We start from the raw sequence: 20,121 nt of genomic DNA on the forward strand, positions 1-20,121 counted from the left end.
CACACTTAAAAGGGTTGCTGATCCCTGGACAGGAGAAACAACTTAACTGTTAAGGCTCCCTTTTGCCTTTTTTAGTTCCCAGTACAGCACACACATCTGGAATAATACAGATGGAGGCCTCATTATATTTTGCAGAGATCCAGAAAACAACCTGTACTTCTACAAAAGAATAACCACCCTTGGCCCCTGGGGGTTTTCTGTATATCTGTTAGTATGAGGTAACTTGTTGAAACAATTTATTCAGCTAAATGCACCAAGAGCGCAAATGTGTTAGATTTAAATTTACACAACTGACGGAAAAAGTGAGACTTTTGGGAAACCTAGAGGTCAGGGTTTTTTTTGCATATATTTCTTCATAAACTCCTTAGTTTTTCTTCTGCATTATAAAAGCTGAAGACAATGGTGACAAAATCAAAAAATCAAAAGTCTGTTTTTACTAAAACCTCATGTTTTGAACCTCATAATTACAAAATAAAAACTGCACTGAAGGTGTTCAGATTCTAAACAAAACAAAAAAAAAATCAGATGTTTTTCACTAAAGCCTTTGACATGTCACAGTATGAACAGTGAAACCAGTGAAAACATTTGCTGCAAAAAAAGGCTTCTGGAAACTACAGCCCTGGCTAACTGATCCTTTAAATTCTGTTACTTTCATTAAATAGTCAACACATTCCTTAAATAAAAGACAGCCAGAAGTGTAAAAAAAAAACAACAGGAAAAACTTTTAATTAAGCAAGCTCACAGTTACAGGCTATGTGTGATTAGGGGAAGGTGCTGCATTGGTGTTGGTGACATGTGGTGTTGTGTGCATTTCCAAAACTTAAGTGTAAACACCAGGAAATCTATCCTCCTGTGTACACTGTATGTCACAGACAGAATACCCTTTGACCAAATATCCCTCTGTTGTTAAAGAGGTACCTGTTTTTGGTCTCAGTGCATGACACATAAAGACAGAATTGACAAGTGGAACATAATGAAAAGACAAAACATAATGGTTACAAAGACTTTCTTTCCTGGTATAAACCCAAATCAGAAATCTACAAAAAATTGGGGAAAATCACACCAAGGAAACTTATCAGTTGAAGGTCTATCTCTTTCTTTGAAAATAAAGCATTTGTTTTTAATTTCATGCAGTTTTGCGATTCAGACACCAGACTCTTAACTTGAGCACATTACTTCTAGAGAACTGTGATGCACAACTACATCTTCACCTTTTCCCAAATATTAATGACAATAATTATAACACACACACACACACACACACACACACACACAAAGAAATCAACACTTTCCAAACCAACTTCTTCAATTTGAGCCAGTCAGTGCATAAGAATAAAGTCAAGGAGCAGAATCGCATGTGACGTGGAAATGATAAAGAGTTTAAAAAATGACATGTGAAGCAAATTGGGTGGGGTGATGGGATGATAGCATGAAGGTAACACAGATAGGCTTGGTTACCCATAATGTCCCAATCCATCGACTGAAACTATATTACATATCCTTCACCCTGCTTCTTCTCCACTGAAGTTAATTTCCATGTGCCCACTTCCATCCTCCTCTCCAGTGCTCATTTCCTCTCCCTGTCATCACTGCACAGCCTGTTCATTGGCAGTGCTACCAGAGTCCTGAGGCTTCATCACATCAGGGAGCTCTGGGGGGCTGGAGAAGGCCTCGATGTGCAGCTGTTCGAACATCTCGTCTGGAAAGCAGAGTAGACAAGGAAACGTTAGCTCCACCGTGACAGCAGTGTGGCATGTGGCTACATCAGTCATGTCATAAAGTTGCCGCAGTGGACATTGACTGTGGCAAGTCTTTCTGGGTGGATAAATTTAAGCGTGAATGTAAGAAGTACACCGGTTAATGTGAAGATTCAAAAACTGCCCACATGTGAGGATATAATTATCGTGAATCATATTTCAGCTACATTCATAGATGGTTTGAAGTCCAATTGCAATCTAATTTGTAGATATTTGTTTCAGGCTCATATAAAATTCCAAATGGAATATATTTCATCACTTATGTTGACTTGTGCTTGTAAACTCACGTACAATGTAAAGAAAAATTACATCCGAAATTGCCACGGCTTCAGCCCATACACAAGACTTTGCAGTGATGTTTAGAAGTCTTGCAAGGACAAATCCAATGCAGACAAGACAGCACCTTCATCTTTCACTTTAGTACTCTACTGAAGGTAGACTGAGGTGGAATTAGTATAACATGGAGAAAAATTACATTATTTTGTCAAAAAAACAACTCAGATGCCGTTGATCACCTCTGACTGGTATTTAGCAGTGCAAGAGAATGAATGAGTTATACTTGAGTTAATAATCACAGTTATCTCCTCACATACATACTGTCACAGAAACCAGTTACAGTTTAAAAGAACCAGACGGACATAATATACTTGTTTTTACCCAGGGAATCACCATAATATTAGGGGAAAAAACAAAACTTGTTCCTGAGTAGCTCAAAAATAATAAATAAACAAACTGAACACACCATTTATGCGGAACGCCAGACCAACTGTAGCTGGGGCTTGAGGTCTGGCAGTCTGGTTGGTGAATCCACAGTCACCAAGAGTTTTGCTGTCTTCTAGCAACTGGTCATCCTGTGGAATAAGAAAAAAAAAAAGAAAATGTAGAAATGTAGGAAATGTCACAGAATCTGCAAAGGTCCTCAAAATGTATGAACGTTGCTCCAGTGGACATCAGGACATTTCCAGAGAATATTTTTGGTCATTTTGAGGAAATACAAATTAAATTCTGCCAACACCTATAAGGACACTAAAATTCTGCATGTATTTAATCCAGACAGAACTGCGATACTGTGGTTTACATGACCAGCCTTGATTAGGTGTCACTTATATACTTGATTCTAAACTCACTTTGTAGAGTCTCTGGTCTTCAGGTGTTCTCTTAAGAATTCCTTCAACAATGCGCTTCAGCTCATAAACAGTGGTGGACTCCTTGGCATCTGTGAAGATTGTGGTCTTGTGACGCCGGATCATTAAGAACACGTCCTAAAGGAAAGTGGGCATAGAATTATATGAATAAAATAACCATATCAAAAGGCACCTTCATTTTCTATCCTGATGATGAGGATATTAATGTTGGTTAGGGTTATCCTACTGTCACTTCACAGGACAGCTGTGTAAAGTAAGGCTGTGGCTCAGATAAGCGTTTTATAATCAGGTTAACTGACAATTACTTCTTTAACTCCTTTATTTGACATGTTAGCCACTCAAGCCTTTGACGGTTATCCATACGGCAACTATTTGTTCAAGGAAATTAAGATATTTAGTTGGTTGTTACATTATTGGCAATTCACTGACTCATTAGCTAGCCACAAACAATGAACGGCGAGAAGCATAGGTAGGCATTTGAGCTAGCACGAAGTCAACACGAAACAGAAACTTCAATACTTTGGACTCAAAATTACGCCTGTGAGTTACTTTAATAGACACTCTAGGGCTGACAATGACAATATAGGTTCAGCTGATCTAACTTGGTTAACTGGCCTAGTTGCTAGTGTTACATCGGTTACAATGTTAGCTAACCAGAGATAAGTTAGCTCGCTAGCTAACCCACACTTGTCATGACAGCTACAGTGCAGTTAGGCATTGCAAAATTAGCGTTAGCTGGCTAAAAACCACAAACTGAAATGAGCATTTCTACACCTGACAGTATCGTTTGTTATGTTAGCGTCTTTTTAACAAAGACATGAACGCGAATTCGGTGCTTGCAACTACGCTCATAGCTCACAAAATTAATGACAACAATAATAAAGTTACCATTTCCAAACGGTCAGCTAGCTAGCCAGTTGCGCCAGCCCTGTGTTGTGCAGCAGAACCCCAGACTGCACTGCTTGCGGATATTGCGCAATTCAGATAAGTATTTTGTATTCACAAACGGCAGGTACGAAACACTGCGTATAATTTTCAGAATTTGGCGCGAGGTAGTTGCATGCTTGAAACTGTACGCACAATTTGATTTTGGATACAGCGAGTATCTTTGCCCACCGTTTTGAAAGACTCTCGTTAATGCCGGATCATGGTACGTGGTGACGTTTCTTATATCTCCTTTATCTGAGCTGTCAGTTACAAAACGTTATTTGACGGGACGTTAGCCAGTTAGCTAGGTTATGTTGTGTTGTTGTTGACCGGGTCCGCCCTTAGTTAACGTTAGCCAAAATTTGTTTTGGAGGGGTGACAGTAGAAGAATTACTACTGTCATCTTACTTCTTAGAACAATGTATACGTTAGCCATGGCTAATTCAATATTGTAACTGAAATAGGTAATGCAGGTGAAAACTGACTTATCAAACCTTTACAGTGTTTACTCAGTTAACCTAGCTACTGTCCTACTTCTAAGCGCCAATAGCTATCTGTAGACAGAGAACCTGCCAAGGAGTTTGTTTAGGATGTCATATTTCTGTCATCGTGACAAATGAGTGTGACCAATTTGGAAATGAGAACTTCCACCACCAAGTCTTGGTCAATTTTACCACAGTTAGTAACACAGGTACATTTTTGTGCCTGAACATTTCTTTTTAATCTTTACTCTCCATTGGCAGGTCATTTTTTTAAAAAAAAATAGCTCTTGTGTCCAAGTTTATGTTTTATAGGAACAATTAAATATTACACCCTTAGTTTTGTTCTGTGGCAAATAGAGTATGGCAGGTTAGTTCTCCAAAATGTTACACCTGCAAGTTTCAATAGATGTACTTACATTGAATGGGTATGAGCAGTGCAAACGTGATACAGGTGAATTCATATTAACTGTCAGCCAAGACTGTTACTGTATTAACATTTTGTTTTGAATGTTGCAGCTCACTATCTTCAAAGACAGGAACTGAAAAAGTCACAATGTCGGTGGCAATGGAAACCACAGCCGGGGGGCCTCTCCCTCTTCCGATTCACTTTTCCCATGCGGAACAGTCCTTCTCCCTCAAAAAGCGCCGTGTACCTTTTTCCTCATCGTCTACGTCCAACTCACCCTGCTCTTCCCCTGCCCGCCTCTCACATACTCTGCCCCCGCTGCCACCGTCCAAGGGATGTCCCCCTTTGAGCAGGATGTTCCCCCAGCATCCATCCCCCTGGACACCCCTGTCTCGTTCCCTTAGTAAGTCCCCCCCTCTGAATTCTGTATACGATCCCAGCAAACAGCAGTCCTATTTTAGTCAGTGTTTCACTAATTTGGGCCTGCTGGGAAGAGGATCGTTTGGAGAGGTCTACAAGGTGAGCAAGACAAATTTGTGTGTGAATGTGCATGAAAGCGATATAATACACAAACTAAATCTAATTTGAAAAGCTATGACAAGCTAATGTGCCGTTTTATTACCTCTACCTTCGTTTTCTTTTGATTCTTTTCAAACATCTTGACTGTCTGCACATCCATGTGGAAGCTCTGTATGCCATATTTTCTCATAGTGACCAAGATTATCATTTGGAGACTCCCCAGTACAAGATTTCTGCATTTTCTATATTTTTCCAGGTACAAAGCAACGAGGATGGCCGCCAGTATGCAGTCAAGCGCTCCGCTCATCGCTTTAGGGGGAACAGTGAGAGGAACCGGAGTGTGAGAGAAGCCAGGAACCACGAACGCCTGTGTCCTCACCCTCATGTCCTGCATTTTGTGGCAGCCTGGGAGGAGTGTGGTCGACTGTACATTCAGACAGAGCTGTGTAGCACCAGCTTGCTGCTTCATGCTGAGAATCAGCCTCCTGGCCCAGGTCTGTCTGAAAGAGACAATAAAATTGATTCAGATGTTGTAGTAGCTGTATTTTGACACACTAACTTAACTTTCGTTGAAACATTTCAATCCAGATGAGCCTGCAGCTTGGGCCTACCTGTGTGACCTCCTGTCAGCGCTGCAACACTTGCACTCTCATGGTTTTGTACATCTGGACCTCAAGCCTGCTAATGTCCTTATGACTGACTCTGGACGTCTCAAGCTGGGAGACTTTGGGCTGCTGCTTGAGCTTAACAACAAGAGTACAGAGCCTGTAGAGGGGAAAGTGAAAGAGGACATCCAGGAGGGAGATCCCAGGTACATGGCCCCCGAGCTGCTCCGTGGGCAGTATGGACCTGCTGCAGATGTTTTCAGGTACCATAATTGAGAAAATGAAATGATATTCTGTCACAGATTGATCTGATTTAAATTAGTATCTAAATACTGTGAATCTTTTGTATTTAGTTTGGGTGTTTCTATTCTGGAGCTTGCCTGTAATATTGAAGTTCCAAATGGTGGAGAAGGCTGGCAGCAGCTCAGACAAGGCTGCCTCCCCTCAGAGTTTACCAGCAGTAAGATCCACTCTTTTTAAGCCCTCATATATTGTCCAAATTGTCTTTATTCAAACGATTTATGTTTATGTTTTTATGATTTCCGTATGTGTTTGCAGGCTTGTCGTCTGAGCTTCAGACAGTACTGCGGATGATGCTGGCCCCAGAACCGTCTGAGAGGCCCACAGTGTCTGAGCTCCTAGCCCACCCTTACGTTTGGAAACACCGGTGGAAAAGGCGCATCCACCTGATGGTCGCTGAGTCTGCACTGACACTGGCCTCCCTCTGCCGGGTAATGTGTCTAATAAACATACACCCTTAAATGTAAATGCATTCAACATGTAGTCTTGGAAAGAGTCACTTAACACATCAACAATTGGTGCCGTTTAACAAGTCAGGAAACTAAGTAAATAAAATAATATTCAAAATGTAGCACTGGTTTCTGTAATAAACAGCATGCAGTACAATGTGTTTTATTTTCTCAATTGTGCCAGTTACAGTTATGTGTTTTTGTGGTCTTTTTCTTGTAGCAGGTGATGTGCTTTGGGTGTAGACTCTTGTCCTCCCTTCACTTGTCGTTTCTCCCTCATTGGACCAAGCCAGTGCCCTGCACCCCCCCTAAGGATAGCTGGGACAGGGATTTAACTTTACCCCTCAGTGCCATGCAGGCTGACTCGGGGAGCCCTGAGGATGATGTAGTGTTTCTGTTGGATCACAAAGACCCAGAGCTTTCCCCCACGTTCTCACACAGGTAGAGAGCTGATAGGCTGATGTTACTTTATTTTAAGTTTTAGAAATGTTTCTCTCATACAAACATCCAACAGCAAGAGATGGCTCCAAGGACATTTCCATTGCCTTGAGCTAAATTTCTTATTCCTGTCAAAACTCCTGCTTTTTTTTATTTTTTTTTCCTCCACAGGGTCAAATCCAGACTGTCTATGGAAAGCACATCCACTCCTCTCCCAGGTTCACCAACACGCAATCATCGAAGTCCTGCCCACACTCGCTCAAGTATGTGTGATTGGTCTTCCTGTAGCTTAGCACAAACCCCATCCAGCATCCACTCAAATGGTTCCTGCCACACCCTGACGCCCAGCGCGAGCCCCCTACCTGAAGAGCTTCACGCAGACATCACAAATGAAAAATCAACGCACGGCCGACTTTCTTCATCTGCCAAGTCCTCGCAGCGGCGTGGCCGCAACTGGGTCCAAGCGGAAGAGGCTTTACCTCGACCCAACTTTGAACCAAAGAACCTGCTCAGTTTGTTTGAGGAAACAACTCCATGAGTAAAAGGCTGCCAGTTTACTTTCAAGGGCAAGGTTTTTTCACTTTAAAATGTTGGGTGTTTAACTACATGAATATACCATTTTCACTACTTACTACGTATGAACTGCTTTTGCCATTTTGTAGCAGTGCTGCAACAGCTTCTTCTTGGGGAAAAAAATGTAAGGGAAAAGGCTGAATATGTAATCAGACCTTGAAAGCACTTTTTATGTTTGTGTAAATGCAATCTGTTGCTGAAATGACGAAGTCATGATGTGTTGTTAAATACGCTTTTGGCTTGGTGTACTCTGAGTTATTTACCTCATGAGTTACAAACAAAAATAAAACATGGAGGGAAAGAGAATCTGAACTTGTGGAATATTTATGAAGTTAGAGGAACTTTCTAAATGTAAAAACGTGTGATTATCAAGATTCACGTGAGTCTGAAGCAGTTTTCCCTATCAGTGACAGGTCACTGGCAGGCCCAGTGTTATTTTCAACAAATCAGACTGTAAGGGACAAAAAAATCGGAAAAACGTACCATAATATCAACTGAGAACGAATGGACCACCGTAGACTTGAAAGATCCATCTTGCTCGGGATTTCTCAAAGCTGTTTGCGTTTTCACCAGTAGATGGCAGCAACGCATTTCACGCTGGATGTCAGCCGACTATGAAACGCAGGAAGGGGGTGGGTGGGGGTGTGTGGGTGGGAATGTTTGTGCACACAATACCCACACCTATCTGGATATTTAATTTGCCAAAACCATTTTGGATTCAGAGTTATCTGGTGTAAAAGCAGCATCTGTAGATGCATCGTCTACATCGCCTGAGGTTTGTACCGTAAGTGTGGATATCTGCATATTGTGGGCATTGTAAACATTTTATTGGGTTATCTGGGATTCATCAAAACCGCGACAATATTTTACGGGATCCCATTAGGTTCAAGGTATGTTACTTTTCCTTTTGTTTCTATTTTTTCTAGTCTTTTGGGTATACTACTGTGTTCATATGCGTTTTTGTAGTGATATCCGAAAGCTATAAATTGCTAAAATTTGTTAGTTGGAAAGCTCAGAAGTCATCATGTTGGTTAGGAAGCATGTTGCTCGTGGAAAAAGATCTATGATGCAAAGACACTGATCAACACCTATTCTCCATTCATTCCAGTTATCAGTGTGTGAAGATGTCCAAAATTGACCGTCTTAATGCCCGAGTGGGAGAGCTGCTGTCTCGAGCTGTGCAGGAGGTTCTGGAAGCGGTGAAGGAGACGGTTTCAGAGTACCAGGAGAAAACTGCCAATACCCTGCGAGAGAACCAGAGTCTGAAGAGGAGATTGCAAGAGCTCCAGGATACAGTAAAACTGGAAAACAATGGTAAGACAATATGATGCTTGTGTTCAGAGACTGTCAAGTAAAACTGTTGACTGATTGTCTTTTTTTTCCACCTTTGTTGCTATGCAGGATTAGTGGCACACTTTTCCCCTGCAGCCCAGGAGTCTGATGAAGAGCCTCATCTCATGCATCAGAAACAGAAAGAAGAGCTGGTAGAGGACACTGAATTCATCCCCTGTGAGAAGGACATGACAGTAATGTGTCCATCATATCCATTTGAGGACCTTGACTGCGAAGCATCCATCGCATCATTGGCCAGCCCCTGTCTTTCCCCTAGAGCTACAACAGGACTGCATCTAAGTGGTGATAACATGAGCAATCTAAGAACTCTTAAAACGGAGTCTGACAATGGACTGTCAGTGCCATTTTCAAACCACGTAGACCCTGTCACTGCAGTCACACTCTCTAAAAATGATCATAAAATGAAAGTAGAGCCAACATCTGACGAAGACGCCATGCACACCACAAAGTATTCATGTGATAATGCCGGTACGAGTTCTACATCCTTACAGAAACTAAACCTAGAACATCCTCAAGCCAGTTCAGGATTGTGCGATGTCTTCAATCTGGACCAAAATGGCATAGAAGACCCGCTATCTCAAAGATGCAACAAGACAAACAGCGTTGGAGCAGAAAAACAACACTCCATTCAAACAAACCCAAAAGAAAGAGGTTCGGGCTCAAAAGCGCTCCAGAGAAACGTTCGAAAACACTACTGCTGCTCGCTCTGTGGTCGCACCTTCAGACACGCAGGTGACTACAAGAAACACAGCAGGGTGCACACGGGGGAGAAACCGTACTGCTGCTCGGTGTGCGGGAAGAGGTTCAGTCAGTCGGGCTACCTCACAGTGCATCTGCGCTACCATACAGGAGAGAAGCCGTTTGGCTGCAGTCACTGTGGCAAAAGTTTTAGTCACTCGAGTAACATGAAGAAACACCAGCAAACTCATCTGTGAGACTGCTGTTTTACACACATTGTTTCTATACATTTCATGGTAAAGATGTTTAGGGTTGAACAGTGGAAAAGTCTGTCTGTTTGTGAGCTACAAATGGAAATAATAAGTTATCATCTATGAGCCTTTATATGGAGGTCAGCTGAGCGTGTTGCAGTCTTATTTAGAAAATGATGTTGCTTCAAGAGAGGAAAAGTGGTGCCTTCTTTAATGGAAACACAAAGCTTATTATTGTGCACACGTTGTCTTTCAGATAATAATTCCCGTGGTTCTGCCATTCTGCTGTTTTGTCAGATGTTTAGAGATTCGTTTAATGTGTCGTTGCAGAGGTTCTTGTGGGGTCCAAATAAATGGTGCTTCTTTATGTGTATTTTAATGCTTTGTATTTCCAATAAGATTGCTTTAGCTCAGCAATGCGCTAAGCAAATTGTTGCCTGCTGCATGAAACTTCACACACTGAACTAAATGTCCCAGTATGATTTTGAAGTTGACCTGTCACAGGACAGATTAGTTATCAGTGATGAGATGTATTTCATTCTGGTGAGAGATACCAGGTAGTGTAATTAATAATAAATTCTGCCGCTAGAGAATTCATTTCAGCATGGATAGTGTATGAATCATAACTCAACGATTTCTGACTCTTTACGGAGGCTTGGTGTATATACGTCCCTTACAACCTACAACTTAAAAGTGTAAGCATTACAAGATTTTAGAAGTTTTACAAGGTGAGTAACATTGCAGCACCTCATTGCATTCCGTCTCAGAGGGGATGACAAAACATACTTCTCAACCATCATTTCGCAATTACAAAATTTCCCTTTCCTTCCCAGTCGGTTGTGATATGTTTGAGCGTGATACTTGGTTTAAAGAAGTGCCTGCTTAAACAGATAATTCACATCACACCACATAGATTTCTTAGATACTTTCAGGGGCGAGCTACAGGACACACTCCTACAAGACTGAGATACAACAGGTTTGACAAGTAAGTTAGACTTTTCAGTAGCTATTGACGCTCAGTCTGGTACTATCATTAGTCAAAAATTAACATTCTTAATTAATGTATAATTAGCCTGTGCTTTGGCTTTAAGTTTGGATTTCAGTTAGAGCATGAAAAAAACACATTAAACTCAGGTTCACCATTATCTTTATTCGATATTTTCGAAAGGGGCTGGATGCTGAAGCACTAAACGGAAATGCATAAACTATGTGGTAGCCTGTGCTTAATCATGAACCTTTCTGATTGTGTTGTAGAATTTCTGGAGGCGAAGTTGTCATAATGCTGTCTATCAAGTGTGTGGTTGTTGGAGACAGTGGAGTTGGAAAGACCTACCTACTCTCCACCTACATCAAAAAGGTTTTCCCTAAGGAGTACATACCATGTTTCTTCGACACATACACTACCCAGGTTCATGTTGACAGCCAAACTGTCAGCCTGACTCTGCAGGACACTGCTGGCAGAGAGGAATATGACCGTATTCGCACCCTCTGTTACGGTCAGGTCAGTGTCATCATCATCTGCTTCTCCATTGCTAACCCAACATCCTATGATAATGTCAAGCGCAAATGGCATCCAGAAGTGAAACACTATTGCCCTAATGTGCCCATCCTCCTTTTGGGAACTAAGAGTGACCTACGAGATGATCAGGGGGTCCTGGAGAAACTGAGAGAGTCGAATCAGACCACAATCACCCAGCAGCAAGGAACAATGATGGCAAAGCAAATAAAAGCTGTTAAATATCTTGAGTGTGCGTCGATCAACCTGGATAGACTGGACGAGGTGTTTGATGAGGCTGTACGTGCTTTTCTCAGACATTCATCTACCACCAATAAACCCTGTGTGCTCTTGTAATTTGAGGTTGCATATAAATAATTTGGATGTGGCAAAGATGATCTTTGTATGTGCATTTCTTTACATTTCTGTATATCTTTGTGGCTTAATGTGATTGTAAATGGGAGTAGCACTGTGCCTCCTCTTTATTTTATTTGTCAAAACATTAATATTGGTTGGTTGTACGTTTATTACTTGTTAAACCTTTATTCTGAAAAACTACATCACAGAGGACGTGATTCAGTTCCGCTTCCGGGGGTTTCGAGTTGTTATGTTACGTTCTGATTTGTGCTTTTTAATATATTAGTTTTTTTTTTCATTTATTTATTTTTAAGTCAGATTAGTTGGAAATTAATTAAAAAAACAAACGTCTTGCTAACACCATAACCGCACTGTGAGTTTGTCGGAAGTTTAAAGGTACGGAGTTAGCTAATGTTGCTAACGTTATCTATCCACATTACAAAATATCCACTAACTTCAGTTTGCAGGTAGAGCAGTGCTTAACGGGCTTATATGGGGACTGACACTAATTCAAGTGTTGTCATAAAACACGTGTTATAAATATACTTGCTTTGCAGCTGATATCATATGATTATAAACAGGTAACAGAACACTTACTGTAGCGTGGAAATGCTGACCTGACACGGAAATTTAGTAAACATTTCACTGTGATGGCAGTTGACTTGTCTGAGTGAAGATGACTGTGCCACCAAAATATCAGACCAGACTATGTATGTAATGGGTTTAAAAGGCTCAGGCAAAAAGGGATCGTCATTAACCAAACGTTTGCTATGAAGTGTAACTTCTTACTTGTTTATATTGAATGTGTTTGTCCTTTTAACTCATCCGCTAACTTCAGATTGCAGACAGTTTCTCCAGCTTCCAAAGTCACTTATTGTCTGTTGATGAATGGACTTATAGCAGAGAGTTTATTTGCGTCATTGTTTCCATACATTGCTTGTGAAACATATCCTAATAATTATTAGGTCGTGTTATGTACATGCTGCTCACTTTGCAGAGGGTTTTGCATAAGCTGTCCACAGTTATTTCCTACACCTGATTTTATTTCAGGATGTCTAAACTTGAACGTTTGAATGCTCGCGTGGCCAAGCTACTGACTGTGGCTGTGCAGGAGGTTCTGGAGGTGGTGAAGGAGACGGTGTCCGAGTACCAGGAGAAAACTGCCAGAACACAAAGAGAGAACAAAAGTCTGAAGAGAAGACTGCAGGAGCTCCAGGACAAGATAACAAGTGACAACAATGGTGGGTAACAAGTGTTGTTTCCTTATGCCATTTATCATTATAGATGTGACTATCCTATAATGAGAAGTTACTCATTCATTACCTAATAATATTTTTGTCTTAATTTTACAGCTGTAGCATCTTCTAGAAGTCCATCACCTGAAGAACAAGATGACACAGAAAATCAAGGATCGTTCAAGGATTCAGGACTTGCTTTGAGGCAGAACTCAGAACTTCCTCTCACAGAGAAAAAAACAATAAGCAACCACAAATCTGATCATGACACGGAGCAGGAATTGGAACAACAGGAGAGCTACAGTAACCCTGAATCACGAGCTGAGTGCAGCTTGATGCAAGCAACAGAGCACTGCAAAGCACAACCAGAGGAGGCAATGATAGTCCACACATCACACAGTGTAAACAGAGACATCGGCACTGTCTCGCCCAATAATGCATGCACCTCCCATCCCAGCTCATCACTTGGGGTAGACTTGGCTGTTATCAAAAGAGAGCCTGAACCAACAGACTGCACAATATCAGAACCACCATGTTTTCAAGAACAGTATAGTGAATGTGTGGATTTAAGCTGCAACTCTTCTCGTTACAACTCTGCTGAGGTACACAGACCACAAGTTGGTGAAGAAACATGCAGACTTGTCTTTGTCCAATCAAATCATGTCATACCTAGGAGGCACGGACTCACGAAAAGCAACAGGGCCACATTCGACGGGAGAAAAATCAGGATGGAGCACTTCAGGACAGATGGCTCACACTCGTGCATTGTGTGTGGAAAGACATTTAGCAGGGTCGGGAACTTGAGAATCCATCAGCGTTGTCATACAGGAGAGAAGCCGTATGGTTGCACACAGTGTGGGAGGCGTTTTAGTCAGGCAGGAGACCTGAAAAAACACAAGAGGGTCCACACGGGGGAGAAACCGTACTACTGCAATCAGTGCGGCAAAAGCTTTAGTCGGGGGGAGAATCTGAAAAGACACCAGAAGATCCACATTGGACAGATTTTACAGTTACAGCAAGTGTGGAGGGAGCAACAGCAATGATTATCATAGTGGACTCACTGCAAAATCAGCACACTTTTTGTTCTGTGCCATTAGTTTAAGAAGTAGTTGCAAGAACCAGTTGCTTCAGAAGTTTAAAATTAAAAGGCTAGCTCATTGTTACTGGGAGTTACTTGCTATTCTGGTATGTAGCCAGTTTTGTGGTACTTATGATAGTCTTTTTGTTTATCTGTTCATGATGGAGCTAAAGCTTTACAGAGAGAAATGCACTGATATAAAGCTTACTCTCGATATCTGGACTGATACTTTTTCTGATATTCTTTTTGGTTTTATGTGAAAGTTTGCTAAATAGAACTGTTAAATTAGCAGAAGATCAAAAGAGTTATTCTTTAAAGGTCCTGCACACATACATAAAGGTTATTGACATTATTTTGGATGATTAGGTGTCCCGTTAGGACTTTGTTACATCTCTCACAATTTTGTTGCACCTGGCAGTGTGTCAGAAATTACACCTCCATCACTCCCATTAGTACAGAGTAAGTAGTAAAGAGTTTTGTGCTCTTCACCTAACCACAACCTGAGTGACGGCCTCATGTGTCAGAATAAATGAAAACACCTGTGGGTGTGTATAATGTAAAATGTGTAAAATGCATAACATATCAGTAATGCGTCTGACATTAAAAAAGGCAAACTTTTGGACACCAACATTTACTTTAAAAAAGCCATATTGGTGTATCTCTACTTTTTTGTAACAGCTAGTGTCTAAATTGGATTAAACAGATTTACGTCCATTGAACTTTTAATTAAAAAACAGGTTTCAACCTTTTAAGATGACAGTGTGTCAAACAGTGTAACCTTTGGCGGTGTACAGAATGAATTATCTGATCTGAAGTAAATGCTGAAGACAGTAACTGAAACTTTTAACATGAAAAGCATGATTGTCATTAAAACTGCTTGCTTTTCCAGACCGATGCTTGCTGTATGCTGGATATATTTATTGCAGATTTATTTATTTAGGATAACAACGGAGGAAAATCATGTTTAAGCAGCAAAAGCAATAAATTAATTTAATACCAGCAAAATGGCTCAGTAAGTGATGTTTCAGGAAAGTATCCTTCAGAGGACATCGTTAAAGGCTCGTTGAGGTAGTTCCAGGTGTATTGTGTCATGGCTTAATTGATTAGAAAGTAACAACAGACAAACATCACCTTGTTTCTTACATACTGAATTGTTTGGATTGACTGCACAGCAGGTTAGGGATTTAATACACACAACTTATGCACACCCTCAGCCAAAAAGTGCAAAACAAACTGGCATCTGAGGAAGATCCTTGTAAAATTTATGTTCCAAATACTGAATGAATTGTGCAGCATATATATATATATATATATAGAGAGAGAGTTTTGCTATGCTTATTTATCCCCCACCAGTTGTAACAAATTACATGGTAAATGCTGCTGTTGAGCCCCTATACATGATCCACTGGTCTTTGTGTGTGTGTCAAGCACCTGTGAAGTATAGCACATATGACAGAGAACACATGGCAACTTCACTGTATGACCAAGGACCCAGAAAACTATCATAGTATGTCAACTGTCAACATTTCTGTTTAGAGTTTTTAGAAAGATACAACACATGAGTACAATGTAATCTAAAATAACGAAGGCCATAAAGTGGATTGTGAAACAGAATCAGGATCGAGGTTAAAGCCGAGAAAGATTTCACTTACAAGGGCTTTGCCTTGGTGTTTCTGGCACATAGCAAGCACAGAATAAAAGAAAGAACAAAAGTGTGGAATCACAAAATTAGATCTTTTTAATGAAAAGAGCTGTGGTGTTCAAAACTAAGAGGACGAAATACCAGCCCAATGAGTGTGCCAACGTTCACAATATACGCAGTGCACAAGATAGTAAACCAAAACTGTGTGTTAACGTAACACCAACACCAACAGCCAACTGTGGATACTTCACGTTAATGGAGCGTGAAGTATCCACGGGGCGAGTCTGTCAGTAGGGGGTCTCGGGTCTCAGTGATGCGAGGCAGTCAGGTGGCCCCTACATGAGCCAAGAAATGTCTTAATAGTGGAAAATCTGACTTAATCGTGCTTTACTTGTGCAAATTTCCAAGCAAATTTGTAATTAATTAAATAAATAAAACTTCTGCACGAGTCCACCTTGTCTGACAGGTAATGCGTATTTGCATATGTAACTGTTAATTAAATGGTAATTAACACGGTTATGTAATTTCTTTTCTAAAACGGTTTGCTTTAATATAATTCATTCAGTTCAGTGAACCTCCATCTGTAGCCGTTCACACATCCCATACAGTTTGTGCTGTTGACGTGGACCTGCCCTCACCTCAGCACCCAGGAAGTGATTGACACACACACTCTCCGCAGGAAACCGAAACACATTTACACGCTTCAGAAAGGTGAGCAAACAAGAGCAATGTGGAAGTGAAAAAAAAACATGGTTTGTCCCGGCTGTTTCTCAAGTTAAAGTAGGTTACACATGGAAAGCGAAACATGAGCGTCAGACTCAGTTATTTTTATCGTAGGAGAAATGTGTGTTGAGACGATACCTTAAAAACAGCTGGCGGGTCATTAATGGCGGTTATTGTTGGCTCGTCCCCAACACAATAGAAAGCGTATTAAATTGCGCACTTGACTTTTTATTCGGGATATGGAGCAACACGGAAGTGCGCCATAGAGATGGCGAACTTAAAATTAAGCCTTGAGTCCGTTGATAATAATTCTGCACAAACACACAAACAGCCTTAAATGAGGAAGAAGGCTAAATTCATTTTCTTTTGTGTCCGTGTTGCAGGTCCAGTTCAGAGCATCCTGTGATGTTGAAATGAAGCTTGATGAAAAAATCGTCTCCTATTTTGAATCATCCAACTCCCCAGTAGACAAAGAAGGGTACCTGTACAAAAAGGTAAGACACTTTGGATGGGACTTCATCTAAATTCAGGAGGAAGTTTGCCTTTTCCAGTATATTGTGGTTGGTTTCAAAGAAGTATCTATGGAATAGTCAACTTCCCCTTTCAGTGCTTGCATCAGTAATTTCATTTAACACAGTTAACTTCCCAGTAGGCTGCTCATTTCACCAACCAGGTTGTGTAATAGATTGAGCAAACCAACGATTTCTAACAGAGACAGTAAACCACAAATGGCACAATTGCCCCACAGGGTGAGATAAAGACTTCATATCAGAAACGTTGGTGCGTGCTGAAGGGGAACCTCCTCTTCTACAAGGAAAGACCGTCCGACCGGGACCTGACAGGAGTGATTGTTCTGGAGGGCTGCACCGTCCAGCTGTGTGAGTCCGAGGAGCAGTTTGCCTTCTCGCTGGTGTGGAGTGAGCCGGGGCTGCGAACGTACAAGTTTGCTGCAGAGGATCAGGCCAGTCAGGAGAGCTGGATCAAAGCCCTGCTGTCGGCCAACCACAGCTACCTGGCTCTTCTAGTGATGGACCTGGAGAAGAAGTACAAAGGTGAGCGACTGAAAGTCTCAGTGCTATCATTTATCTGTGGGTGAAAGAAGGCTGCTTTTGTTCTGGAGAGCAGCTGCGTGAGGCGCTGAGTCACTGTTTACAGATGCCATGTACATGGTGGTACACGGTATGCAGACAGTTTAATCTCCTAACATCTGTCTGTGGATACTGTGAACACGGTAAGTCAAGTTTGCAGTGATCTTATTTTTCAGACTTTGTCAAGGATAAAGATTCAACTCTCGCTGTAGTTTTTGATCGTATAGTTTTTAGTTATGTTCTATTTGATTTAAGGATGCATGATATATGTCTAATTTTATAATTATTATTTATTAAACACGACAGTCTTCTGTATGCCTTTTGTCATTGTGTTTTTCTGCAGTTCTATAAAAGTCTTTATTTTGGATTGACATGACAGTGTGACATGAGTGTGTCAAAGCATTTGATTTGAATTTGCTATAAATGCCAAAATCTGTTTTTTGATTTACCTTATTGGAAAAAAAATAAACATTTGAATCTTATCAGCCATGAGAAGCTGTTCAGCAGTGTCAGCTGGAAAATCAGGTATAAATGATGGTTTGTCGTCTTCTGTATATGTGAATCAGTTTCTGTCTGATGGTGTACTTTATCATAAGCTTCACAATGGCTGTCTTTATTGCTGAGTTATTTTTATATATAATATAATTTTTTGTATGGCTGCATCTTCAGTTACACTATTTACAGTGGTATTCAGTGATTATCATGTAATGAAGTGAATTAATGGCCTTATGTTTAATAAATGATGGAGATTTTGGAGACTTCAGGAAGGAAGTTTTTGTAGGGAAAGCATGACAATTTGTGGTCTCATTAAACTCCATAAAAAATTATCACTCCGTCCTCCAGCTCAGCTGTACTTTATAGGTTTCAAGAGAGACATTTGAGACATGGTGGACCAAGAGTGTTGTTGGTCATAAATAAAGTATTTAGGGTGATATAAACACTTAGTAAGCTGCAAAGATTGGATGGTTTTTATCTTCTGGTTTTGCAGCCTTGCTAGGAAATAAAAGGGTTGCTCTAAAATACATACAGAAATGGGTTAAAAAGAAAACGTTAACATGTCGACCTAATTTAAAAATAAATCAGTAGTAAATAATAAATCAAAGCAAAGGGGATGTTTGTGTAGTGGTCTCGCCCCTCCATGGTGGATGGTTTGAGACTCCTGTTTAAGAGTTTTTACATTTATTTATATTGTAACAATGCAAACAATGACTTTTTCAGTAGGATAAAATCTTTTAAAAATTAAAGCCTTTATGTTGTAAGACTTTTTCAGTGCTCTACAGCCTGAGTGGCCGTAGGTGGCAGAGTGCTTTGGCTATGATTGTAGGACTGGTTGTTTGATCCGTGGCTCCTTCCAAGACCTGAACCAGCAAAAGTGTAGGAAAAGCAGCTTTGGTGTCTCTGTTAACATAACTTCAGCCATTTGGTTATTTGTGTTTTTTTCTGTTTCTCAGAAGCCTTATTTGAGTTCTCGAGTGAACCAGTCAACACTTTCGTCATGCCAAAATTCAACACAGCAGAAGCGGGATATCCTGCAGCAGGTCTAAGCACACAAACTTCAGCACCGTCTTTGTATCCAGCACCAGCTGTGGGAGCAGGACCCAGTCTGAGCTCCAGTCAGATGCTCCAAGCTTCAACCATTTCATCCAAAACAGCAAGTAAAAGATCACCCAAACTCTGGCCCAAGAGGAATGCAAATGTGGTGCCTGTCAACACTCCTGCTCTGCCACTGGAGGAGTGGTCAGGGGCCTGTTTAGGTACCATGGAGGAATTTAGTAAATTACATGAAGATTATGGAAAAGAGGTGAAGGAACTGATTGCTGATTGGTTGAAGAGGGGACGAGGTGATAAAGCTGTTCAGGAAGAAAACTTGATAGATTTTGGATGAACATAACTAAACCTAAACTTTAATTCCAGTATCTCTGGTTGCACTGCAAAACTATAATGTAAATAGAAATTACAGAAACTATACTGAAGATATATTTCATATATTTCATATATTTGTATATATTTTGTTAGTTGTATTTTAATTATTATTTCATATATTCAATAAATGGTCTATGATCTCCTGCTCTTTTGATGTTTCATCTTTGTGACGTGTGAAGCACTCATGGAAAATTTTAAACAGAAAATGACACTTTTTAAAGACACTAACACCAGCTTCAAATGTGACATCTTTTGTACTCTAGCTACTCTATTGTCTCATTCAGTCTATCAATCAATGAATGAAAATTTGATTAAGATTAGATTAAGATTTCCTTTATTTCCCCACAATGGGGAAACAAACCCCTGTGTCAAATGTGTCTGCCCATACTGTCTGGTTAAAATGAATCTTCAAGGTATTAAAGTACTTTATATAAATGCTGACTTGATACCAGAGTTTCTGTACAGGTACTAAAATGATACTTTTTCTGATATCTTTGAGAAATGTATAGTCATGATGTTTGTCCAAAAAAATAGACATTTATTTTAGTGAGTGAAAGAAGCTGAAGTTCTCATCCCCAAATACAAAAGGCTGTACATTGCCTACAGGATTACAAGACTCTGAATGCCTGGTTTCCGGATTGACAACAGTTTTTTCTTTTAACATGAAAAAAAAGGTGTTTTTGAGGTTGATGATTTG

General features: G+C 40.5%; 5 protein-coding genes across 16 annotated transcripts; 4 read left to right on the forward strand and 1 right to left on the reverse strand.

Moving 5' to 3' along the window:
* Nucleotides 1-700: 700 nt before the first annotated feature.
* On the reverse strand, nt 701-3,927 carry LOC124052317 (elongin-B-like). Its single transcript, XM_046376419.1, has 4 exons — nt 3,791-3,927; nt 2,885-3,019; nt 2,500-2,608; nt 701-1,699 (listed from the first exon to the last, which is right to left on the reverse strand). The coding sequence occupies exons 1-4, from the start codon at nt 3,791-3,793 to the stop codon at nt 1,587-1,589; spliced, it is 360 nt and encodes a 119-aa protein (XP_046232375.1). The 5' UTR covers nt 3,794-3,927; the 3' UTR covers nt 701-1,586.
* Nucleotides 3,915-7,907, forward strand: pkmyt1 (protein kinase, membrane associated tyrosine/threonine 1). Of its 2 annotated transcripts, none has more exons than XM_046376402.1 (8): nt 3,915-4,052; nt 4,828-5,236; nt 5,493-5,730; nt 5,825-6,104; nt 6,195-6,301; nt 6,400-6,572; nt 6,811-7,031; nt 7,200-7,907. In XM_046376402.1, the coding sequence occupies exons 2-8, from the start codon at nt 4,865-4,867 to the stop codon at nt 7,564-7,566; spliced, it is 1,758 nt and encodes a 585-aa protein (XP_046232358.1). In that variant the 5' UTR covers nt 3,915-4,052; nt 4,828-4,864; the 3' UTR covers nt 7,567-7,907. The 2 variants fall into 2 exon arrangements, with proteins under 2 accessions (XP_046232358.1, XP_046232360.1); XM_046376404.1 differs by having other exon boundaries at nt 6,814-7,031.
* A 333-nt stretch (nt 7,908-8,240) lies between these two features.
* On the forward strand, nt 8,241-12,472 carry LOC124052315 (rho-related GTP-binding protein RhoG-like). Of its 9 annotated transcripts, none has more exons than XM_046376416.1 (4): nt 8,241-8,491; nt 8,710-8,915; nt 9,003-10,868; nt 11,138-12,472. In XM_046376416.1, exon 4 carries the CDS (start codon nt 11,163-11,165, stop codon nt 11,733-11,735), a length of 573 nt encoding a protein of 190 aa, XP_046232372.1. In that variant the 5' UTR covers nt 8,241-8,491; nt 8,710-8,915; nt 9,003-10,868; nt 11,138-11,162; the 3' UTR covers nt 11,736-12,472. The 9 variants fall into 9 exon arrangements, with proteins under 9 accessions (XP_046232372.1, XP_046232370.1, XP_046232364.1 ...); XM_046376414.1 differs by lacking the exon at nt 11,138-12,472 and having other exon boundaries at nt 8,241-8,385; nt 8,485-8,491; nt 9,003-10,262; XM_046376408.1 differs by lacking the exon at nt 11,138-12,472 and having other exon boundaries at nt 8,241-8,385; nt 8,485-8,491; nt 8,717-8,915; nt 9,003-10,262.
* LOC124052314 (zinc finger protein 544-like) lies at nt 11,265-14,938 on the forward strand. Of its 2 annotated transcripts, none has more exons than XM_046376405.1 (3): nt 11,265-11,384; nt 12,786-12,976; nt 13,088-14,938. In XM_046376405.1, the coding sequence occupies exons 1-3, from the start codon at nt 11,353-11,355 to the stop codon at nt 14,011-14,013; spliced, it is 1,149 nt and encodes a 382-aa protein (XP_046232361.1). In that variant the 5' UTR covers nt 11,265-11,352; the 3' UTR covers nt 14,014-14,938. The 2 variants fall into 2 exon arrangements, with proteins under 2 accessions (XP_046232361.1, XP_046232362.1); XM_046376406.1 differs by lacking the exon at nt 11,265-11,384 and adding an exon at nt 11,994-12,131.
* A 1,326-nt stretch (nt 14,939-16,264) lies between these two features.
* On the forward strand, nt 16,265-19,569 carry LOC124052316 (sesquipedalian-1-like). 2 transcript variants are annotated; one of them, XM_046376418.1, is made up of 4 exons: nt 16,265-16,401; nt 16,797-16,907; nt 17,162-17,465; nt 18,953-19,569. In XM_046376418.1, the coding sequence occupies exons 2-4, from the start codon at nt 16,827-16,829 to the stop codon at nt 19,384-19,386; spliced, it is 819 nt and encodes a 272-aa protein (XP_046232374.1). In that variant the 5' UTR covers nt 16,265-16,401; nt 16,797-16,826; the 3' UTR covers nt 19,387-19,569. The 2 variants fall into 2 exon arrangements, with proteins under 2 accessions (XP_046232374.1, XP_046232373.1); XM_046376417.1 differs by having other exon boundaries at nt 16,400-16,442.
* Nucleotides 19,570-20,121: the final 552 nt, after the last annotated feature.

The sequence above is a fragment of the Scatophagus argus genome, chromosome 21 (assembly GCF_020382885.2).
Source record: "Scatophagus argus isolate fScaArg1 chromosome 21, fScaArg1.pri, whole genome shotgun sequence".
Classification (NCBI taxonomy): Eukaryota; Metazoa; Chordata; class Actinopteri; family Scatophagidae; genus Scatophagus; species Scatophagus argus.

Excerpts from the sequence above, each read along its gene's own strand:
- LOC124052317 (XM_046376419.1), bottom strand. Across the intron at positions 2,609-2,884 it reads AAGACCAGAGACTCTACAAA|GATGACCAGTTGCTAGAAGA; the intron begins GTGAGTTTAGAA and ends CTTATTCCACAG. Across the intron at positions 1,700-2,499 it reads TCTGGCGTTCCGCATAAATG|ACGAGATGTTCGAACAGCTG; the intron begins GTGTGTTCAGTT and ends TCTGCTTTCCAG.
- LOC124052315 (XM_046376408.1), top strand. The coding sequence starts at position 8,354 with ATGCATCGTCTACATCGCCTGAGGTTTGTACC. Across the intron at positions 8,916-9,002 it reads AGTAAAACTGGAAAACAATG|GATTAGTGGCACACTTTTCC; the intron begins GTAAGACAATAT and ends GTTGCTATGCAG.
- pkmyt1 (XM_046376402.1), top strand. The coding sequence starts at position 4,865 with ATGTCGGTGGCAATGGAAACCACAGCCGGGGGGCCTCTCCCTCTTCCG. Across the intron at positions 5,731-5,824 it reads GAATCAGCCTCCTGGCCCAG|ATGAGCCTGCAGCTTGGGCC; the intron begins GTCTGTCTGAAA and ends ATTTCAATCCAG. Across the intron at positions 6,105-6,194 it reads CCTGCTGCAGATGTTTTCAG|TTTGGGTGTTTCTATTCTGG; the intron begins GTACCATAATTG and ends TTTTGTATTTAG.
- LOC124052314 (XM_046376405.1), top strand. The coding sequence starts at position 11,353 with ATGACCGTATTCGCACCCTCTGTTACGGTCAG. Across the intron at positions 11,385-12,785 it reads GCACCCTCTGTTACGGTCAG|GATGTCTAAACTTGAACGTT; the intron begins GTCAGTGTCATC and ends ATTTTATTTCAG. Across the intron at positions 12,977-13,087 it reads GATAACAAGTGACAACAATG|CTGTAGCATCTTCTAGAAGT; the intron begins GTGGGTAACAAG and ends TTAATTTTACAG.
- LOC124052316 (XM_046376417.1), top strand. Across the intron at positions 16,908-17,161 it reads AAGGGTACCTGTACAAAAAG|GGTGAGATAAAGACTTCATA; the intron begins GTAAGACACTTT and ends ATTGCCCCACAG. Across the intron at positions 17,466-18,952 it reads CCTGGAGAAGAAGTACAAAG|AAGCCTTATTTGAGTTCTCG; the intron begins GTGAGCGACTGA and ends TCTGTTTCTCAG.